The sequence below is a fragment of the Dendrobates tinctorius genome, unplaced genomic scaffold (genome assembly GCF_039654945.1).
Source record: "Dendrobates tinctorius isolate UK_male_01 unplaced genomic scaffold, ASM3965494v1 ptg000003l, whole genome shotgun sequence".
Lineage (NCBI taxonomy): Eukaryota > Metazoa > Chordata > Amphibia > Anura > Dendrobatidae > Dendrobates > Dendrobates tinctorius.
The window spans coordinates 2554453-2578782 of NW_027361671.1; the positions used below are offsets into that span (position 1 = coordinate 2554453).

Below are 24330 nucleotides of genomic sequence, written 5' to 3' on the forward strand. Positions count from 1 at the left end.
GTGGGCAGAGCTACTGAGCATGCTCAGACCAAAGAAACCGGATCCGGCCGCCGGATCCGGCTGTCGCCTGATCCGGCGCATTGCGGCGCTCATAGGCTTTCATTGTATGAAAAAGTCGGACACGCCGGATGCGGCGTGTCCGGCTTTTTCGACGGATACAAAAAATGTTACAGTCACCGTTTTTTCCAGACGCCGGATCGCGTCACATTGCCGGATCCGGCGAAAATCGGATGAAACGCATGGCCATCCGGCTCGATCCGGCTCTAATGCAAGTCAATGGGGGGGAAACCGGATCCGGCATTGCATTTCGACGGATCCGGTTTTAGTCAAAAGCGCCGGATCGCGCCTGAAGCAGAAAACCTGATGTGTGAAAGAGGCCTAACTTTGTCACTGACAAAATATCTTGCAACTGATGGCTGCAAAGTTCTCTGCTCCTTTGTTTGGCTGGAAGAGCTGGGCACTGGTTCATTGGTTTGGATGCAGTCTTTCTCATCCACTGCTTTCAGTACTTCTGGATGAAAGCGCTGTAAATGTCTCGTTAGATTGGAAGCTCTGGTAGGAGCATTTTTATCTTTGCCTGAATATGCACTCATCTTGGCTTCACAGCATTTGTTTTCGTCTGGATCATTTGTCATACACTGACAGACATAATGTTTTCTATCTTGAGTGATGGTGAAATGTTCAAATACAGCTGATTTAATATGATGCTTCTTTGACATTCTCAGGTTTTTAATTCTGCATTCACAATCCAAATGACAATTGTTTTTCCTAAAAACAATTGTACAAAATTATTGCCAGGTCGTACAACTGATATAGCGGTCAGTAATACTGTTATTATTCCTCATGTACTCACAGTTAACTGATGCAAAGTTTGTTGAAAGGATAATACTTCTTACAGTCTTCCTCTTCTGAGTAGCAGGCAGCTGTGAGATGCTTGGAAGACGCACACCTAGTATGATCTAGTCTAGAGGAGGAGCTTTACTACTAAGAATTTGCAACACATTTTCACTTTCAGTTTCATACATTGTAAGTAGGGGGGTTGGGGCAGCATGAGGTTAACCAAGTATAAGATTAGATAAGGGCAGTGGAGAACAGTGACACACAAGAAGTAAGAAATGTCTCTATCTCCAGCAGAACTGCTTATCACTGTTGTTCATAGTTTGATAGAACATATATATTTGAGTAACATTTATAAAATTCATATGAAAGTTCAATTATGAAATATTAATACATTTTTTTAAAAGCTGGAGTCGGAACATTTCTACCGACTCCGACTCCAACCAAAACTAACTCCGACTCCGACTCAGACTCCACAGCCCTGTCTGTGACTCTCCCCAATTTTACTGTAAGATTATGTGCACGTGGAAAATATGCAAGGTTTTACAGTATAAACAAAGTGAATGAGATCCCTGAAGTCCCATGCACATGTTGCTTATTTTTTCCTTAAAAACTTTATTAATGACTAATAAAAACACCCAATTTTCCTAAGTGCAAAAAGAAACAGATTATAATCAATAAAAGTCAGACCAATGTTTGATCTGATAGAAATATGGAATAGAAAATGACTACTGTCTTAGGTAATAATGATATTATTAAGATTCATTACCTGGTTGTTTTTGCACTTAGAGAAATGTTGTGTTTTTATTAGTTATTAATAAAGTTTTTACAGGGTTTATGTACACAATTTTTGCTCCCCTCTTTATAATATTTCTATATACTTATACTATTATGTAAGTCCCCAGCATGATGTTTAAAGTTTTTAATGTCAGAACAGTTTCTGCATAGTCTGACAAATTGTCCCCTTTTTGGGCGTTAGGGTGACTGCTCTCCCATTTTAGAAGGAGATTTGTGGCTGTGGGCTTCCTTTAGGTGCTAGTGCCCAGGTAGCCCTCTGGTGTCCTCTCAGTCAACACACCCACAAATGCAAGTCTGGAGAAATTGGACTCAAAAGTAAAGGATAGTCCAAGGTCATTGGAATTCAGGGCAGTGACAAAGTTAGCAAAAGTGTCGTTCGTGCCCCTCCAAATGACAAACACGTCAATATATCATAGCCAAAGTAGTTTGTTGTCACTATCTTTCATACCTGTCTCCCCAAAAACTCTTGTTTCCTCCCACCATTCCAAGAGCAAACTAGCATACAATGAGGTACAGGAGCTTCCCATCGCTGTGCCCCTGAGCTGATGGAAGAACTTTCCATAGAAAAGAAAGGTATTTCTAGTCAGGAGGAAATCCAGACATTCCAGTATGAAATCATTGTGTTTTTTGAATTTACTACCCCTGCTCTTAAGATAGTAATTGGTTGCCTCTAGGAATTTTTTGTGGGAATGGAAGAATATAAGGCCTCCACATCAATGCTCGCGAGTATTGTATCTTGTTCTAGCATGAGTCTATCTATTTTTTTGAGTAGTTCAGAGTTGTCTCAGGTATAGGAGTTCAGTGCCATCACTAATGAATTGAGGACCGTGTCAAGATAGACACCAAGGCTATGTGTGAGACTGTTCACTCCTGACACCATTGGTCTGCAATTAAGGGAAGTGAGATGGATTGTGGTGTTGATGTTTTCCGTGACAATGGTACTGACATAGGTGGCAAACTTTCTACGTTGGATTAAAAACACATGTGACATGCACAAATGTGAACAAGTCGATCGGCCAGTGTCCACACCACCCACTGACTGAAACACAAAAGAAAACACAGAATGACAAATTTGCAAAAAAAACTCTGCAGTAGAAAATATGACAGTAATCAGCAAGTGCTGGTAAAAAAAAATGATAACAAATACAGGGTATTTAGTTGATACGTTTTTTGCAAAAAATGTATACCAAGCCACTCCACCTCGTCACGGTAACCCTTAATGGAGCAGTCCCTATCTAATGTATTAAAACCTGAACATATGAACAGTGTCTAAATGAACAGGATTCAGACAGGCGCTTTCACGTAGGGGCACGTGGTGTAAGAGGGCTCTTTATGTGCATGTCACACAGGAGAGGGGTGGGGTCTCCCAAACCATGCATAAGCAAGGAAAGGGTTACCGTGACGAGGTGGAGTGGCTTGGTATACATTTTTTTTATAAAAAACTTATCAACTAAATACCCTGTATTTGTTATCATTTTTTTACCAGCACTTGCTGATTACTGTCATATTTTTTACTGCAGAGTATTTTTGCAAACTTTCTACATTGGCAGGTTTTTTTTTGCCAGTATATGTGGGAAGCAGGTCTGTTCTTGCACCATTTAAAGGATTTTGGTGAGAGCAGTCTTGCTTTTGAACCATTTTATGTTGTGTTCCTTTTAATGTTTCCATTTAAAGGTTATGTTTTAATTCCCTATCTATTGCTGAAGCTATATTACCTATTGTGGGACTTCTACCCTTTTTGGTTGGTGTTACCTAAACCAAAATTTGCTATTGTATCTCTGTAAAAATGTGCCAAAATGTATTTTATGCAACTTTCTCCCCCACCCTCATCAATTTTCTCCCCTTCTATCCCTCAGTGTCCTCTCCCCAGTGAATTGGATAAAAAAAACACTACTCACTTCTGCTACTCACCTCTCCAGCCATTTGCCGCCGCATCGTTGTCGCTGGCAACTTTCTTTCTGAGTTCTGACATATGCACATGCTGCTTGCTGATGTCATAAAGTCGTGCATGCCTGTGTCAGACAGAAAGCGCTGGGCAGGAAACAGAGGACGGAGTCTGCAGCTCCTCTGCCGTTTTCTCATGTAGGAAGAGGAGCTGCAGGGATCGCCGTGTATGATGAGGGCAATCTGGCCATGGGCCCCATGGAGCCTCAGGCTCCAAGAAGCAGGCCAGATTGCCCTCAGTGTTAGCCACCCTGTAAGGGCTCCCCTCCACCTCTGGGTCCCAATGCAGCTACATCGACGGTATGTCCGCCCAGGAGTGTCAGTCTTTTATAGATCCCTATTCCATGGGCTCCTTTCTGCTATTATTATTTGGCTGTACTGGTTTTAGTTATATATAATAATCACTTTTTCATGAGTACTTGATGGTGGTTTACCCGGAATCCTGTTCAAGACAGGTATAAAGTAAGCGGTAGTCAATGCTTGCACACTACCTCTCTGATCCCAGTCTCATACGCACGCCATATGATCATTCGTTTCTCACTACCCGATGATCCTGTTCTGCCTATGCTGTTTGTATGTCTTTTTTTGGTAGCGGCAAAGCTAAGCAAATAGCATACCGTGCCATGGCAGCAAACAAAGGATCACATGGAAATTCTTGCAATCATTCGCTGTCAATCCTCTTGAATGAAGTGGTAATGCGTGACCATCACTATATTAAATCTTGTCTGGAATGGTGGGGGACACAAACTACTATTAACAATTAATGTTAAAAATTGTATTATTCAGCCCCAGGAAGGCCTTTACATCGGAATTAAATCCGACAGTTTATGTTTAGTGAATTAAGTTCTTGTCCTATAACTCTATGAACGAAAGACTCATTTTGTTGTTTGACTGTCACACCATGTTCGCCCTTTTTGACCTTTCCCTTAAGATAGTAGTAAAATGCTTAACCCAAAAGACCATAGGCAAATAGCAGCCAAACCATCAGCCCTCTACTCCTCATAAATATGAATATTTATTACTTCATGTTACAGGAGCAGAGAAAAAGTGATTGCATGATCCTTCATTATCAGTGTCACCACATTGTGACAAAAATTTGGTAATTATTTCTTATAACAAAATTGAAATGCCATTCCTGATGGGAATTGCTCCTGCAAGTCTTTTGGGGTATGTCTCTATCTTTTTTTTGCCCATTCTACTTTGCAAAATAGCTCTAGCTCAGTGAGATTGGATGGAGGCATGTGTGAACAGTAATTATCAAGTCTTGCCACAGATTCTCAAAGGGATTTAGGTCTGGACTGTGACTGGGCCATTTACACACTTGAATATATTTTGATTTAAACCATTCCATTGTAGCTCTGGCAGAGTGTATAGGGTAGTTGTCCTGCATAAACTCTGACAAGCTTTCTAAGGCTAGTTTCACATTAGCTCATTTTACATGCAGCGCACGGCGCTGCTAAGCCCCGCCCCCTGCCCGCCCCATTCGGTCATCGCCTCCTACTATCGCACATGGCTGCATGTGATCTGCGCACCCTATCTTTAGCATAGGGTGCGCAGACCGTGCGCTGGCCGTGCGCTAGTAGGATTTTGGCGTGTGCTACGCACTTTTGAAGATGCGCCGAATGCACCATTTCGCATGCAGCCGTGTGCGATAGTAGGAGGCGATGACCGGATGGGGCGGGCATGGAGCGGGCAGGGGCGGGGCTTAGCGGCGCCGGGCGCTGCATGTAAAATGCGCTAATGTGAAACTAGCCTAATCCTTGCTGAAGAAAAACATCCCCACATCATGATGATGCCACCATCATATTTGACAGTGGGGATGGTGTTTTCATGGTTATTTAAAGTGTTAGTTTTCCACTGTACATAGCCTTCTGCATTTAACGTAAAAAGTTCTACTTTGGTCTTCTCTGACTAGAACACTTTCTTCCACATGCTGGCTGTGTCCCCTACATGGCTTTTTGCAAACTGGACTTTGTATGGCTTTCTTCTTGGAACTCTTCCATAAAGGCCAGATTTGTGGAGTATATGACTAACAGTTTGTCTTGTGGACTGATTCTCCCACCTGAGTTGTGGATCTCTGCAGCTCCTCCAGAGTAACCATGGGTCTCTTGACTACTCTAATTACTGCTCTCTTTGCTTGGGATCTCTGTTTAGATGGCCTTCACAGAACAGCTGTAGTTATAGTGGGTAAATTGAGTCCACAAGTATGTAAATTGAGTCCACATGTATGTAATTTATTCAAATTATATCACTTCTGAAGTCAAAGAGTCACTCGCGATTTATTTAGGGGTATCAGACTATAGGGGGCTGAAAACATGTACATGTCACAATCTTCAGATTTTTTTTTTAATTATTAGAAAACCATGTTTCATTTTTTTACATTTCCCAAATACTTGTTACATTGTGTTGGTGTATGTATTACATAAAAATACAATAAAATACATTTCAGTTTGTGGGTGTAACATGAAAAAGAAATGTGGAATAGTTCTCTGGGTATGAATAAATGTTCCAGGCATAGTTTTTTTTTCCTCTTTGTGCAGTAGTATAATAATTTTCTTTGGAGATAATCTTTTCACATTGTAGTGTTTTTTTTGCGGTAATGCCTTGGTTCCTTCCATTTATTTGGGTAAGCAGCTTTTTCATTCTTAGAAATGCTTAAACCATTCCTCAGACCATTCTTCTTTTTCATCCAGCTGATTTGTTTGATATTCTGCTGCCCATGCTGAACATCTACCAAGAATTTGTCCGGAATCATCAATACAGTCTGCAAGTGCTGGCAAACTGCAAGCAAAACCGCGACTTCGACAAACTCCTCAAGCAATATGAAGCCAATCCAGCATGTGAGGGGAGGATGCTGGAGACGTTCCTGACCTATCCAATGTTCCAGGTAATTTCGGTGATACATGGCTAGTTCAGTGGATAAGTAAAACCGCACCAGACTGTAACACTGATACAAATGCACGTCTTTATCCACGTACTCTCTGATTTCACAGTTCTAATTCATTTGCAAGCAGGTGCTTTATTTTCTAGATTTTGATGTGGCAGTTATTGATATTGGAAGTCATTGAAAACAGATATTTAGCCACCTGCTAATTGTCTGGTAGCGCAATTTTCTCATGCTAAACAGATAAGCACACCTCTTCCAAACAATGAGGAGTGACCATGGATAATTACTGGTTGATCTGCAGGCAAGCAGCCTATGTTACCATGGTTGTAGCAGCTAGAAGGTCTATTGTGCGAAACAATACAGAATTTTTTCTAATCCATATGTAGATACCGAGATGGGGAAGTATTTGTTTTATTCTATAATTAACTGCTTGGCTGACTGACTAGCAAATATCAATTGTGAACATCACTCCTTGCCCTCGCTGAAAGCTTGGCTTGCTTTGATGCTAATGGGATTCGTAGTAGTTGTGATGCTTAAGCATAATGTTAGTGCTACAGCTGGTTGGTTGTGGAGTTGCTGTAGAAAACTGAATGCAACAACTCTAACTTATTTGTATGTGACCCCTTCTCATGTACAGCACCATGGAACCAATGGTGCTTTATAAATAAATAATAATAATAAAATAATAACTTAGTTTTAACTTTCAATTTATGGGGACTGTACTCAAAATGCACTTTATGAAACTACTAAACACGACGCTTCTGTAGCCCGCATGTGCCCAGCGAAGGCTGACCTGAAAGCTTGGTCTTCATAATCAAAGATTCAATACAAACTAAAATTAGAAAAGTAAAAAGAATCTGTCAGCGAATACATGTTGCCCAATTTGTGGGCAGCATGTATCGGTCACTGGCTGTATGAACATAACCATATGTGTTTGACTCCTAAATGTTGCGGCATTTCAGTGAAAAACATAATTTAAAAGCTGCCGCGGAAAGAGACACAGTGCTACAGACTAGTTGGATAGGCAGATCTTCAGCAGCTTCTCCCGCTGCCCTGTATTGACTGTTCTTTGCCTGTACACGCATGTAGGTAGACACCTATGAATCCGGTACAGCGGGCAGGGAGAAGCCACCGAGGACCCACCTATCCGACTAGTCTATAGTGCAGTTTCTTTCCCCTATTAAATTATGTTTTTTGTTTTTTTTTCTGAAATGCCACCGTGTTTGCGTCAAATATACCCGGCTGAGATCACACAGCCAGTGTCTGATACATGCTGCCCACGGACTGGGCAGCATCGTTCAGGTGGGAGGTTCATTGCACGGCGAATCAGCCTTCTTACCATGGCATGCCAGAGCCAGTATGTCACTCTCCTCAAGGAGAAACGTTGCCCCTCAACTCAGTCCACATCCTCTCACCCAGCTAAATCAATTCTTATTCTTTGCACCAATAAGGGGCAATACCCCGAAACACTGCAAATTGATATTCTGATTTGTGTTTTATCCTAAAGGGCCCGTTGCACTAAGCGATATCGCTAGCAATATCGCTATAACGTCACTGGTTTTGTGACATAGCAGCGATATTGCTAGCGATATCGCTATGTGTGACACTTACCTCCGACCGGCTCCCCCGCTGGTTATCGCTGATCGCGCGAGAACGTCCTGGACCGTTTCTCGTCATCAGCTTCCAGCTGGGTTCCTGCTGTGGCGACGAGCGACGCGTGGACGCGGGCGGGAGGACGTCTTCATCGCCTCGTCTGACAGGTAAGTAGCGACCGCCGACCGCTGCTATGTCGCTGGTGAGATCTGCCTGTTTGGCAGCTCACTAGCGACCACTTAGCAATGCACCAGCGATCCTGACCGGGTCATGTCGTTGTCGGGATCGCTGGTGCATGGCTAAGTGTGACAGTACCTTTAGACATAGTGCAAGACTCGATAAAGTGTCAATAATGACTGGTAGGATCGCTACGTCCAACAGGTGGCGTTATAGAGTTCCTGTCCTCTTCCTCTCTGAAGAGACAGTTTGTGTATAGGTTCTCTTAAAGCATTCTTGCTAAAATGAATTCATTAATTGACAAAAATATCCCTCTTTCTGCACATAAAATGTCTTCATAGTTATGTTTTAAAATTTTTAATATATCAGTCACTGAAATTTATGCACATTTTTAATTAAAAAATTTTGCGTGATGACCTCAATCAGTATTAAATAGAAATATATCTTTCTTGTAGATACCTCGGTACATTATAACCCTCCATGAGCTTCTGGCGCATACTCCACATGAGCATGTAGAGAGGAAAAGTTTGGAATTTGCTCAGTCCAAGCTAGAGGAACTGTCAAGGTAAGGCAATAGAACTGTCCTCAAATCATGTTTTATTTTCAGGTTACAGGGAGTGACCACTTGGTGCCATAGATTGTTAATTTGTGACATAGGCAACTGTCTCTATAACTTACCCCAGGTGTGCAATTGCTCTGCCTGCTGCCCATACATGGGCTACTTAAACACTAGAGACTGGTTTGCGCATCTAGTGGTCACATAATTTAACCTCATGCCCACTTTCTATTCTTTCCCTGAGAGCATTCTCAGTTGTGTAGGTGCTGCACTATAAAGGGGTTGTCCACTACTCTGACAATCAAGCTGAATTGCTATGTTTCCTCCCAGTAAAATAATAACACTTATACTCCTTTGGTACTAGCACCATTCCAGTGACATTATGTCACGCGATCCCTGCAGCCAATCAGCGTTGGCTTCACTCTCCCATCCATTGAACATATCAACGCATCTGGAAGAAGTGAGAGAGCAGCTCAATTAACATTCAGAGATCAAAACATGAAGATAATGGTTGCTATGTTAGAACTTAAACGGCTCATTTTCCTATAATGACCAAGTCCCAAAGGATTCTATCGAAGGATGAAATCTACAACGGGTTACGTGCCTTGTACGCTTTCGCTTCATCACTCTGCTGTCACATAACCCTTTCTCAGCCTAAGCTTGCAGCTGTTTTATATCTCATCATTTACATGAAATAAACACCCAGACCACTGGTCCCCATTTATGACATATAGTAAGAAGAGCAAAGTAGACATATATATACAGTAAGCAGGGATCACCTTTGAAAAATTACAATTTTTATTTCAATAGACATACATAAACACCACAAACAATAAAAACACTTAAAAAATACAGAAGTTACCACTTGTAACCTGTATGTATGGGAGCAGCAAACAGCCCTATATAATGCATATACCTCCAGCAGTTCTTGATTGGAGGGGTCAGTATCATATACAGCATATCCACAAGGTAAGTATATAGCATACAAATCTAGCCAACCCTATAGCATGTCTATATAACAAGTAGATTCCTAATTAAAGTTCAATCCAATGTGCAACATGTCAGTAGCTTGGAGGATTCCCATTCAAAATAAAACATAAACAACACATAAACAGACATAATAGTGCTCGTGCGTATCAGTGCTCATTTAAAAAATGGTTCGGTCTCACCATTACTCATGGACATAGACGCCCCGGCATATTTTTCAGAGGTCCCCTGCCGGGTATTCGGGTCCATATAGCAGCACAAGACAGCGTGTGGAAAAGGAGGTTAAAGGGTTACAGGTGTGCAGTTTTCCCTATCCTCCCTGTCGTGCCCAGGTATTACTCCTGCCCTTACAAGGACAGGCCCCAAATGGACCCTATAGTGTCACCCCCAGTCGTCTGAAGGGGTATTTGCTCCCTACGCGTTTCCTCCCCAATAACGGGGATTCATCAGGGGAGTTATACAAATGGATATAAGGGGTTTAAATATATTTGTCCATAAAGAAAAAGAGAAGGCCCCACAGTGGCTGGGTGCCTCAACTAGCAGAGTGACTGTCCATATCACTGCCAAAAAGTAAGTCCCATGGATAGATGGTGTGGTTTCCTTAAATAGACACACAAGTCCCACCCCCGGCGTTTAGCCTCACCTGAGGTAGTCAGATCCATGGCCAGTAGGGAAAGTATATGCAAGAAGCCCATTCATTGGTATAATAATGAGAGGTCAGTGAACCCGCCCCTATGTTCTCTTATATTTAGTAAGAATCTGCCCAAGCTCAAAAATTGACCAACACAGCAATCACTTTTCAATTCAAAACATAAATTATCATGCCTCAATATATTTCTCAGAATAGGGCACCATTGTATAAGGCCACAGTTATAAATTAATCCTGATATACAGATATGATGTCCCTCACAATGGGGTATTTGTGTCAGATGAATCCCCTGGGGCAGAGACGCCACCTTGCATCGCAGTAAATTCACACAGTAAGATTTCCAGTGTGAAGGTGATCGCGGATACTTGATATATCATCTCTATGAAGTAAACCCGCTTAGTAAGGTCACTCAGCATTGATCTCACCAAGCTCGCACGCATGGTGAGGACTCCAAACGGAGGACAATCGCTGATACCACGAAGTGTCACCCTTCCGAGGTGAACGGCCCCTACAATCGCGGCAAGTTCACACAGTGAGATCTCCAGCTGGAGGGTGATTGCAAAATACCGCGATATCTCATCTCTGGGTAAATTAGGCATCTCCGTTGTGACCGCCCTGTGGGGCAGTCCAAGCATAATTAGGACGCCACAGTAGTGCCGCGATTAAAAAGATATATAGCTTACAATTAGGTCATATGCCTTTTTTTCTCTTTTTTCTTTTCCTTTCCCTCCGCCCAGTGGGGTAGATCAGGCCAAATCTAGCGATAAGTCATTTCGAATTAAGCCCCGTACCTCTGTTTGTCACCCTATGGGGCGGATCTAACATGATCATGTAAATATAGCCACAGCCCACTTCCAGTCATATAGTGAGCTCATAGTACACAGCGCATGGGGCAAAAGAAGGGGGGCATATATGATCAAAGAAAAATATAAGAGACTACGTATATTGCAATCTATATGCTCAGTACAGATAAGAAATTCCTGTCAGTGATTGAATAGGTAATCTCATGCATAAAGGAGATCTTTTAACCAATTAATGCTCTGTATATATCCAATGTTCACCTTCATGGCATAGGTCTTAAATAGTGGTAGTAATCCCACAGATGTAACACATTCATCCTTCCTCATGGGGAAAGAAAAAAAAAAGCTACAGCCCATATTGCTGATTCCCCATAGGTATCAATGGTGCATACCATATACATTGCATGGAGAAAGTGGTGATCTCCAGATAAACGGTAGGATGAAATCAGGGGACAGACAGGAATGAATACCAGCATTGTTGAAGATAAGTAGGGGAAAGAAAACCATCAATGGACATTTAGGCAGTGCATTTAATTAAAGGTATAGGTATATTCGTAGTCATTCCTAGTTATTGCCTCCATTTCCACAAGGCTCGGAACGTTAATCATAGACACAGAATATACATAAGGGATGATATACATCCCATCTAAGGTCTCATTATAGGTAAAGAGAATCCTGTTTTGTGGCTGGTCCCAAGGGTAAGGGTACCAGAAAAAATTCTTGAGGTCTAGGGGCTATTTCATATTATATTCAAATTAGATTAATGTCAGTGAAGGTACACATAGCTGAAAGAAGGTACTCTCAAAATAGGCTGGATGTTATAATAAATGATCGAGTTTGAATATCGGAGGGTAAAGGGAGAGGGGGAGGGGATTACATAAAACAACCAAAATTGAGCTGCTCATTTAGTCCCTGAGGATGGCATGTGTCCAGGGAGAAGATCCACCTCGCTTCTCTCTGCAGTAGGATCCTATCAAAGTCTCCCCCTCGGGGAGGTACTTTTAATTTGTCGATACCCATAAAACGGATTACTCCCGTATTTACCCCATGTAGTCCATTGACGTGTCTCGATGTTGGGGTATCCCTCCCATTACGGATATCTCCCAGATGCTCCCCAAACCGTCTCCTGAATTCTCTGATTGTTTTGCCAGTGTAGGTCATCCCACAGTCACAGCGGGCCCTGTAAATGATACCCTTTGTTTTACAATTGATGAAGACTTTTATCTGGTAGGTCTTCCGTGTATTACTATTGTTAAACTCCTTACCCACCTCAATAGACTTACATGCAACACAGTTCCCACATCTGTAGCAACCTGTCGGTTTAGTCGATAGCCATGTTTTTTACCTTGGGTTGGACAAAATGACTATGCACTAGACGATCGTTAAGGGTTCTGCACTTCCTGTATGTGATTTGGGGATTTACCCCGATCACATCATTTAAATCCTCATCCATTTTTAACACATCCCAGTGCCTCTTAATGATATCTCTGATATATGGGGCCCCGTTATCAAAGGAAGAAAAAAAATATCATGGGTTGACGTGTCTCTGTATCTCTCTCAGCGGGTTTAAGTAATGTTGCTCTTTGTTGCTGACTAGCATGTTTGTAAGCCTCCCTTAGGACCTGGTCCAGGTATCCCCTTGATATAAACCTCTGTCTCAAATCATCTGCCTTTGTTTTATAATCGGCCTCATCCGAACAGTTCCGTCTTAATCTAAGGTACTGACCCTTAGGAATGCTCTTTTTGAGGGGGTAAGGAAGGTGACTTTCCCACCTCAGAAGCGAGTTGGTAGCGGTTGGTTTTTTGTAGACCGTGGTCTCAAGGCCACCACCCTTTTGTGACTTCGTAATTAACACATCCAAAAATGACAATTGATTCTCATGTATTTCAGAGGTAAATTTTAATCCTACTTTGTTATGGTTAAGAGACAAAATGAATTCATGGAAGGTTTCCACTGTACCACTCCACAAAATAAATACATCATCTATGAATCTTGTCCATAGATCTATGTGGGTGGTGTATTCCTCATGGGCTTCCGTAAATACCAAATTATCCTCCCACCAGCCCAGGAACAGGTTAGCATAACTGGGCGCACAAGGGCTGCCCATAGCGGTGCCCCTGAGCTGGTGGAAGATCTGCCCATCAAAACAAAAATAGTTGTTCTGAAGCATGAGGTCTAAGAGTGTCACTACCAACTCGCTATGGGCTTGGAACTGTCGGCCCCTAGTGGCAAGGAAGTATTTAACCCCTCTCTTACCATATTCGTGTGGAATGGAAGAATTGAGGGTTTCAACATCAATACTTGCCAACAAGACATGAGGCTCCAAGGTGATACCCTCTAGTCTCCTTAGCAGATCCATCTTGTCTCTGATGTAAGATGGAAGGGAGATAACAAAGGGCCTCAGTATTTTGTCAATATAGATCCCTATGTTCTGACAAAAACTCCCAATTCCAGACACGATGGGTCTGCCTTTCAGAGGATCCACCCCCTTATGGATCTTAGGTAGGGAGTAGAATGTTGACATTACTGGATGCTGAGGGGAAAGAAAAGAGTTCTCATCTTCACCAATTAACCCATCATTTCTGGCTTTAGACAATATCGCCTTTAAAATAGTCATACATATTGCTGTTGGATTGGTGGCACCCCGTGCATATGTAGCTCCATCATTGAGAAAAGAGAGACACATGTTTTTATATTTCTGAACATCCATCACAACCACGTTACCCCCCTTATCAGATGGTTTAAATACTATGGTTTCGTCCTTTTCAAAGTCACGGAGTGCAGAAATTTGTTTCCTGGTGAGATTATGTCTACAGATGCCCTGTGTGTGTTGCTTGATGTCCTGGGTACTTAAATTTAGGAAGACATCTATCGCTGATAAATCCCCTCCAACCGGGGCCATTTTCTTACTTGGATTTTTTAATTGGGTGAATTGGATTCTTGACATCAGTCCTGCTCATGCGCCTCTGTGACTTCCGGTTCAGCGGCAACATGCTGCTACCAAGCGCGTCCTCCATGCGGTGACTTCCAACAGCTGCTGTGATTTTACAATTTCTCTTGCATATTTATACCGAGTAGATCTACAAGTCTCACCACTTCCTTCCACCCCTGATGAAGTCACGACGGTGACGATACGTGTCGGGTAATGGGAGCGGCACCTTGTCCCTCCATTCCAGCCTATTTCTAATGGTCATTTATGTTCAGTGAGCATGTCCTTTTTCAGCCTGCAGTCTGGGGCGGTATAGTATGAGAGGAGGGTATTTATTAATTTCTTTGATATATCTCGATATTTCTTTTACGCTTCCCATACCCCTGACTTAAGTGGGTTATTATACCCTACCGGGCATTGGCTAGTGCACTAGCCTCTTATACTGGTGGATTGTTATTTGGTGCCAACTCCAATCTATTTGTGGCTGTCTTTAATTCTATTTATGACTTTTTACCTTATTTTCCAGCTATAAGGCTATATGTACATATTTTGTATATTTATACATTAGACATGTTGCACATTGGATTGAACTTTAATTAGGAATCTACTTGTTATATAGACATGCTATATGGTTGGCTAGATTTGTATGCTATATACTTACCTTGTGGATATGCTGTATATGATACTGACTTCCAATCAAGAACTGCTGGATGTATAAGCATTATATAGGGCTGTTTGCTGCTCCCATACATACAGGTTACATGTGGTAACTTCTGTATTTTTTATGTGTTTTTATTGTTTGTGGTGTTTATGTATGTCTATTGAAATAAAAATTGTAATTTTTCAAAGGTGATTCCTGCATATATGTATGTCTACTTTGCTCTTCTTACTATTTGGATTCATTTTTGGACATACTGTGGTCGGATGCCTATTTTATCTAGTTTGACTATTCTGATGGTGCCCTCCGTGTTTTTGTTTTTCACCCATTTATTACATATCTCATACATGGCCAGAAATAGATATTAAGTTGCAAATATGAAAAACATTTTACCTTAATATTGAAACTACAACATCAAGAAGGAAAGGAGTAGAGGGGAATAATTACTTCACGTGATCTAGACTGAATGCTTCTTTTAATACATCCCAGAACTGTGTTGCCTTTTTTTTTGCTGCACTACACTCTTGACTCATTTGCACTCTGTGATCTATTAGTATGCCAAAGTATTTTTCACATGCTGCTGCTTAATTCTATTTTTCCCATTCTTTAGCTGTCATTTTTGTTTTTCTTGTTAAATACCATTCTATACCATTGTTCAAGCTTATCTAGATCCTTCGGAATCCTTTCTCTGTCTTCTCTAGTGTTGGCTATCTCTCCTAGCTTTGCATTATCTACAAATGTGATTAGTTTAGCTTCAACTACCTTATGTTGATCATTTATAAAAATGTTGAACAACACTGGGGCCAAGACAAAGCCTTGTGGTACCCCACTTAAAACACTCATCCAGTTGGATGTGCAACCATTTATTACCACTCTTTGAGTATGATCACTGAGCTAGCTATGAATTCACCTAACCGTAGCTTGTCAATCTTGTACTTGGTCATTTTTTCAATAATGATAGTATGAGATACTTTATCATGCTTTGCTGAATTCAAAATATACTACATCTACCATATTTCCCTGATCCACCCAGTCAGTGATTCCGTCATATTAGGAATATAGATTAGTCCGGCATGACTTGTTTGCTATTAACCATGCTGGCTCTGGTTAATTACTGTATTCTTATCCAAGTACTTATAAACATGCTGTTTAATCATTTGTTCAAAGATTTTTCTTGATATAAAATTAAGGCTCACTTGTCTGTAATTTCCTGACTCCACCTTCTTTCCTTTTTTGAAGATAGGGGCAACATTTGCCCTTCTCCTGTTCTCCATGAATTTTCAAAGATTCTGGCTAGTGGTTCTGCAATTTCCTCTATCTCTTTCAGTACCCTAGAATGTAATTAATCTGGAGCATGAGATTTAAATTACCGTATATACTCGAGTATAAGTCGACTCAAGTGTAAGCCGAGGCACCTAATTTTGCCACAAAAAGCTGGGTAATTTTACTGACTCGAGTATAAGTCGAGTATGCATTGTCTCCTCATCCCTATCCTGGTATGCATGTTCCCCATCCTGTCCCTTGTATGCTTGGCTCCCCTATCGCTGTCCTTGTCTGCATGGTTCCCCCCTCCCATCCTGGTATGCATGGCTCCTTATCCCCTATCCTTGTATGCATGGCTCCTTATCCCCTACCCTTGTATGCATGGTTCCTATAAAAAAAATCCTACTTACCTTGCCTGCATGCCCTCACTGCATCTCGTTCTAGTGCCAGCAGCTCAGACGACTGCTGAACGATCATGTGGCCCCGCTCATTATGGTAATGAATATTACTCCACGCCTATGGGAGTGGAGAGGCATGCATATTCATTACCTTAATGAGCGGGGCCACGTGATTGCTTGACCAGAAATGCTGCTGGCGCCGTAACGAACGAGATGCATCGAGGGTGCTCAGGAAGGTGAGTAGGATGTGTGCTGCAAGCCGGCGGCTGCGGCTATCACTGTGCGCTATTACAGAAAAATTAATATTCATTTTTCTTTAGCAGCGGCACAGGCATTAGCCACAGCCGCTGGCCTCTGTCTCTATGACACGCTGCTCCCCCTCCCCGCCGGCTCCTGCCTCTGTAATCCCGCTGCTCTGCCGCTCCCCCTCCCCCGCCGTCTTTCTGGGATAATTTACTTGTGTATAAGCTGAGTGGGGCGTTTTCAGCACACAAAAATGTGCTGAAAAACTCGGCTTATACACGAGCATATACGGTAATTTAAATTGGCTAAGTGTTCCCTCACCATTTGCTTTCAACATAATTTTTGACCACTTAACCCTTTTCATCCTGTAAAAACTGCTTAGCATCTTTGACTTTTCTTTTGCTTTTGACATATCACCTCCCACCCCCCCAATTTTTTTATTACTTTTGGTTTCCCTTGCAAGTCTCACTTTATTACTGGCTTTAGCTCTTATAATGCTTGCGGTGCATTCCCTGCAGACAGCTTTATAATCTTCTTTAGATATGCCCAGTGATTAAGTTATATGTTCATCCACCCTGGTCTCTTCAAATGCTTCCAATTCTTCCTTCTTTTCAAGATTGTTACCGGTTTGTGCAGTGAGAATTTCATTTACCAAAATCTCCATCCTCCATGGACATTTATGTCTTTTAGAACATTCAGCCATTGGACTTTTCCTACCCACTTTCTGATTACATTAAAATCTGCTTTTCTGAAGTCCAACCTATAAGTCTAAAGGTACTGTCACACTTAGCGATGTACCAGCGATCCCGACCAGCGATATGACGCGGTCAGGATCGCTGGTACATCGCTAAGTGGTCGCTAGTGACCTGCCACATAGGCAGATCTCACCAGCGACATCGCTGGGGACGGGGGTCGCTACTTACCTGTCACACTAGGCGATCCTGCATCCTCCCGCCCGGCTCCACGCTCGTCGCTCGTCTATCCACAGGAAGCGCCACAGGAAGCTGACGACGAGAAACAGTCCTGAACGTTCTCGCGAGATCAGCAATAACCAGCGGGGGAGCGGGTTGTAGGTAAGTATCACACACAGCGATATCGCTAGCAATATCGCTATAACGTCACAAGTTATAGCAATATTGCTAGCGATATCGCTTAGTGTGACAGGCCCTTAAGTCCTCGCAGGTCTTGCTCTTCTTGTAATCCAAAAGGATAGCTTGATTGCTGCCTCATAAATTCCCAGCAACCTTTTCTTCTTTAGCTATATTCTTCCTGTTGGTAAGAATTAGGTCCAAGATTGCAGATCTTCTTGTTTGCTCTTCTACCATTTGAAAGATAAAGTTGTCCGCAAAATAAGATAACATTTTTCTGGACCCTTTATTTGCCTGAGAGAGATTCCCAACAAATATCTGTATGATTAAAATCTCCCATGATCACTATGTCAAACTTTTTTTTTTAGAACAAAGACATCTGATATAAAAAGAGTTCATTCATGTCTTCAATCTGTTCAGGTGGCCTATAATAAGCACCTATAATAGTGTCCTTTCTGGTCTCCTCTCCTTGTATTCTTACCCAAACCGTTTCTACAGAGCTACCATTCTCTGAAGCTTGGAGCTCTGTGGAGATATATGCTTTCCTAACATAGAGTGCAACACCTCCTTCCCTCTTGTTAAGCCTATTTCTTTTAATTAAGTTGTAGGCTTTAAGATTTGTATTCCAATCATGTGTATCATCACACCAGGTTTCAGTGATGTCTGTGACATCATATCTTTCTTCCTGTATTAGGAGCTACATTTCTCCTTGTTTGTTTCCCATGCTCTATCTATTTGTATAGACCCATTTTAGTTTGCAGTCAGTTTCTCTTGCTCCTCTAGTTTCATTTAGAATTTGCTGTATTTGTTCTTTATTTCCACTTCTAATGGGAGGGTTCTTAAAACAATTTATTAGCTGCATACTTTTTTCTGGCTGTACATTTCCCATCCCATATTGCTTTAGTTTAAAGGGAAGCAGTCGGGTCCAAGGGGTGTTGCTGGTCTTAGTCCAGCGGCTCCCTTCTTCGTGCAATGCTATCCTTCTTCTTACGATGCCATCCTCCTTCTTCCTTCATGTGGATGAAACATAGTCTACCGGAATCGCACTCCTATGCAGACTCCTTGGGGTCATATATAAAGCATTATAGAATGCTGTACAGTGGGGAAAAAAAGTATTTAGTCAGTCAGCAATAGTGCAAGTTCCACCACTTAAAAAGATGAGAGGCGTCTGTAATTTACATCATAGGTAGACCTCAACTATGGGAGACAAACTGAGAAAAAAAAATCCAGAAAATCACATTGTCTGTTTTTTTTTCATTTTATTTGCTTATTATGGTGGAAAATAAGTATTTGGTCAGAAACAAAATTTCATCTCAATACTTTGTGATATATCCTTTGTTGGCAATGACAGAGGTCAAACGTTTTCTGTAAGTCTTCACAAGGTTGCCACACACTGTTGTTGGTATGTTGGCCCATTCCTCCATGCAGATCTCCTCTAGAGCAGTGATGTTTTTGGCTTTTCGCTTGGCAACACGGACTTTCAACTCCCTCCAAAGGTTTTCTATAGGGTTGAGATCTGGAGACTGGCTAGGCCACTCCAGGACCTTGAAATGCTTCTTACGAAGCCACTCCTTCGTTGCCCTGGCGGTGTGCTTTGGATCATTGTCATGTTGAAAGACCCAGCCACGTTTCATCTTCAATGTCCTTGCTGATGGAAGGAGGTTTGCACTCAAAATCTCACGATACATGGCCCCATTCATTCTTTCATGTACCCGGATCAGTCGTCCTGGCCCCTTTGCAGAGAAACAGCCCCAAAGCATGATGTTTCCACCACCATGCTTTACAGTAGGTATGGTGTTTGATGGATGCAACTCAGTATTCTTTTTCCTCCAAACACGACAAGTTGTGTTTCTACCAAACAGTTCCAGTTTGGTTTCATCAGACCATAGGACATTCTCCCAAAACTCCTCTGGATCATCCAAATGCTCTTTAGCAAACTTCAGACGGGCCCGGACATGTACAGGCTTAAGCAGTGGGACACGTCTGGCACTGCAGGATCTGAGTCCATGGTGGCGTAGTGTGTTACTTATGGTAGGCCTTGTTACATTGGTCCCAGCTCTCTGCAGTTCATTCACTAGGTCCCCCCGCGTGGTTCTGGGATTTTTGCTCACCGTTCGAGGGAGATTATCAGTGGTCTTGTATGTCTTCCATTTTCTAATTATTGCTCCCACAGTTGATTTCTTCACTCCAAGCTGGTTGGCTATTGCAGATTCAGTCTTCCCAGCCTGGTGCAGGGCTACAATTTTGTTTCTGGTGTCCTTTGACAGCTCTTTGGTCTTCACCATAGTGGAGTTTGGAGTCAGACTGTTTGAGGGTGTGCACAGGTGTCTTTTTATACTGATAACAAGTTTAAACAGGTGCCATTACTACAGGTAATGAGTGGAGGAAAGAGGAGACTCTTAAAGAAGAAGTTACAGGTCTGTGAGAGCCAGAAATCTTGATTGCTTGTTTCTGACCAAATACTTATTTTCCACCATAATATGCAAATAAAATGAAAAAAAAACAGACAATGTGATTTTCTGGATTTTTTTTTCTCCGTTTGTCTCCCATAGTTGAGGTCTAACTATGATGTAAATTACAGACGCCTCTCATCTTTTTAAGTGGTGGAACTTGCACTATTGCTGACTGACTAAATACTTTTTTTCCCCACTGTATATCGGGCCTGAAAGGTGGTGGTCTTATCTTATATTGGTCAAACCTGGTGACAAGTTCGCTTTAAAGCTCTCCTGATGAATGTAGCAAGCGCCTACCAAATATATGTTTTCCTGATTTCATAAGATGCAACCCATCTCTAGCAACGAGTCCATCATAGAAGTAATTCACTCCATGGCCAAGAAACCCAAATTGTTGCTGAGGGCAGAATCGACCTTTGTTAACCTGTAGAATCCTGTTCAATCTTTTTGTTCCGTGTACATCCACTCACTGGGAGGATGGATGAGAAGACGACCTGCGCTCCCAGTTCCTTCACTTTATGGCCTAGGTTTTCAAAGTCTCTGCATATACATTGGGGAAACTAAGTATTTGATACACTGGTAATTTTGCAAGTTTTTCCACCTACAAAGAATGGAGAGCTCTGTAATATTTATCGTAGGTACACTTCAACTGTGAGAGACAGAATCTAAAAATAAAACTAGAAAATCACATTGTATGATTTTTACATAATTAATTAGCATTTTATTATATGAATAAGTATTTGAAACAATAGAGAAACAGAATTCAATATTTTATGCAGAAACCTTTGCAATTACAGAGACATTTCCTGTAGTTCTTTACCAAGTTTGCACACACTGCAGCAGTGATTTTAGCCCAATCCTCCATATAGCTCTTCTCCATATCTTTCAGGTTTTGGGGCTGTTGCTAGGCAAAATAGTTTTTGGCTCCCTCCAAAGATTTTCTATTGGGTTCAGGTCTGGAGATTGGTTAGGCCACTCCAGGACCTTGAAATGCTTCTTACGGAGCCACTCCTTATTTGCCCAGGCTATTTGTTTCAGGTCATTGTCATGCTGGAAGACCCAGCCACAACCTATGGTTGGGGACGGTGTTCTTGAAGTTGTACTCATCCTTCTTCCTCCAAAGAAGTTGAGTATAGTTAATACCAAAAAGTTCTATTTTGGCCTCCTCTAACCACATGACCACCTCCCATACCTCCTTTGGGTCGTCCAGAGCTTCATTGGTGAGCTTCAAACGGACATGGACATTTTCTGGTGTGAGCAGGGAGACCTTACGTGCCCTGCAGGATTTTAATCCATGATGACGTAGTGTTACTAGCGGTAATGTTTGAGACAGTGGTCGCAGGTCTCTTCAGCTCATTGACCATGGCCTCCCGTGTAGTTCTGGGCTGATTCCTGACCTTTCTCAGAAACATCCTTAGCTGTCCTTAGACAGCTCTTTGGTCTTGGTCTTTTATACAGGTAATGAGTTCAAACAGGTGCAATTAATACAAGTAATGAGTGCAGAGAAAGAAGGCTTCTTAAAGAAAAACTAACAGGTCTGTGAGAGCCAGAATTCTTGCTGGCTGGTAGGTAATCAAATACTTATTTCATGCAATAAAATGCAATTTAATTATTTAAAAATCATACAATGTGATTTTCTGTTTTCTTTTTCATTTTTAGATTCTGTCTCTCACAGTTAAAATGTACCTACGATAAAAATCACAGACCTCTCCATTCTTTGTAGGTGGAAAAACGTGCAAAATCGGCAGTGTATCAAATACTTATTTTTCCCACTTTAAAAATTGAAATTAGCTGGGAGAGCACACTTTAATTAAAAAAGAATAAGAATCAATAGGTCAAATGTGGTGAACACCTGTGTAGAGTATGTGCCCTCTCCCAGAAGGTTGGATGGCAGACCATCCGGTACGAAATAAAAGACCAACTGAGAATGGTGAGAGAAAAACTGATAGGAGCCGTAAATATAAACTGATGAACGTGAGAAAGATAAAATAGCTTAAATAAAATAGCCAACAAGAAATATTTAAATAAGTGCATAAAAAAGGCAATTGAACCGCTATAATATATTGAGCATATATATACATATAAAAATATAGGACCATAAATATGGTACAGATAATGGACCAGACAAAAATATGCTCATGTATCATATACCCAAACCTCACAAGCCTGTAGCAGATTGTGGAACCCTATGAAAATAGTCTTGCAGAAAAAATATATAAAGTGCAAAAAACAATGGTTACTCCCACAGGAGTTGTGCATAAGAAATGTGCATTGTGCAAAGTATGGTGCAGAAAGATATGCAGCAGTGCAATGAAAATACAACGGTGCAAGCAGTAATAACTTAGACTGCAGCAATAAATGTGACTGTGCACCAGTAGTGCGCTGAATCATGGGCCAAGCATATAGATCATAAATATGCAGCAGTGAAGATGCCGGAGTGCAAACAATAGTAGCTCAGACTACAGCAATAAAGGTGACTGTGCACATATAGTGCGCTAAATCATGGGTCAGACATATAAGCTAAAAGGCAGTAATGTGTTAATAATACCTTAAAATCCAAGGAGGGTGGGTATCGCGGTGTGCCTGTAAAACGCGCCCCGACGCGCCTTTCGGAAGTCTCCTCCTGGCGAAGCCATGATTTAGCGGGTCCATTCTCAGTTGGTCTTTTATTTTTCCCACTGTAGTTTCCAGGTCGGTTCTTGCTGGGTCATTTTTTCCTACGTTTATTGGTAGCCAAGGTTAGTTGTCTGTAGCACTGAAGAGTCTTGATACCCTATCAGACACACCTCTGATTTGGGCACCTGGAAGACAGCACACTTCTCGTGACATGATGTTGGCAGATAGAAGCTTCTGTTCCTCTCAGTAGGGAATCCCACATGACCACCACTCTCCTTTTCTTCTTCACCACAGCTCTTCTTTTTCTCTCTTCAAGAGGCTTCTGGTTGCTTACTGGAGTGTTCTTTGTGGGAAATCGCTTTTTTGAAGTACATTTTCATACTTGTCCTGTGTGAGAACCTGGTAGCGGTTCTTCAGTGGTATGGGAGCTGACTGCCTCCTCATCCTGCTGCTTCTTTGGGTCACATGCTTCCATTTCTCTTCTGCAAGTCCATTGAATGGTGCTTCTCTTTGAACATTGTGAATACCGTATATACTCATGTATAAGCCAAGATTTTCAGCCTCTCGGCTTATACACGGGCCATATACCTGGGGGTCGGCGGTGGAGGGGAGCGGGGGTGTCAGATCATACTTACCTGTCCTCCCTTGGTCTCTGCAGCCTCGCTTCTCCACTGTCTCCCTTCCTGTCTTCAGCGGTCACATGGTACCGCTCATTACACTCATGAATATGCGCGTATTCATGAGTGTAATGAGCGGTACCACGTAACCGCTGAAGACCGGAAGGGAGACAGTGGAGAAGCGAGGCTGCAGAGACCGCGGCAGGATGGGTGAATATAGCGATATTCACCGGTCCCCCGGTCCATCGCTGCTCACCGCTGTCTCTGCTGCATCCCGTGTCAGTGACGTTTAGGCAGCAGGGGGCACAGTGGCGTGGTTAGTGCACACCGCCCCTCTGCTGGCTGAACAGTCACTGACACAAGAAGCGGCAGACAGTGGCGATGGACCCAGGAGAAGTGAGTATGGGATTTTTTTTTCAGCATATGGGGGCATATTCTATGGAGCTGCATATGGGGTTATAGTCTATGGAGCAGCATATGGGGCATATTCTATGGGGCAGCATATGGGGGCATAAACTATGGAGCAGCATATGGGGGCATAAACTATGGAGCAGCATATGGGGGCATAAACTATGGAGCAGCATATGGGGACATATTCTATGGAGCAGCATAAGGGGGCATATTCTATGGAGCAGCATATGGGAGCATAGTCTATGGATTCCACCCTCGGCTTATACACGAGTCAAGTTTTCACAGTTTTTTGTGGCAAAATTAGGGGGTCGGCTTATACACGGGTCGGCTTATACACGAGTATATACGGAAGTTATTTCTCCTCTGTCATTAGCTTCAACAGGAACACTGAAAAGTTCTTATCTTGGAACATTCTGAAGAGATTC

The 24330-nt window shown here is 42.1% G+C and overlaps 1 protein-coding gene across 2 annotated transcripts in view; it reads left to right on the forward strand.

Moving 5' to 3' along the window:
- The window catches only part of RASGRF2 (Ras protein specific guanine nucleotide releasing factor 2), a 469786-nt gene that overhangs the window by 261792 nt on the left and 183664 nt on the right, over positions 1 to 24330 (forward strand). For both annotated transcript variants that reach the window (XM_073581445.1, XM_073581523.1), the window contains exons 7-8: positions 6273 to 6466; positions 8692 to 8801. In XM_073581445.1, coding sequence (XP_073437546.1) covers positions 6273 to 6466; positions 8692 to 8801 — 304 coding nt within the window. The remainder of the gene's footprint in view (positions 1 to 6272; positions 6467 to 8691; positions 8802 to 24330) is intronic.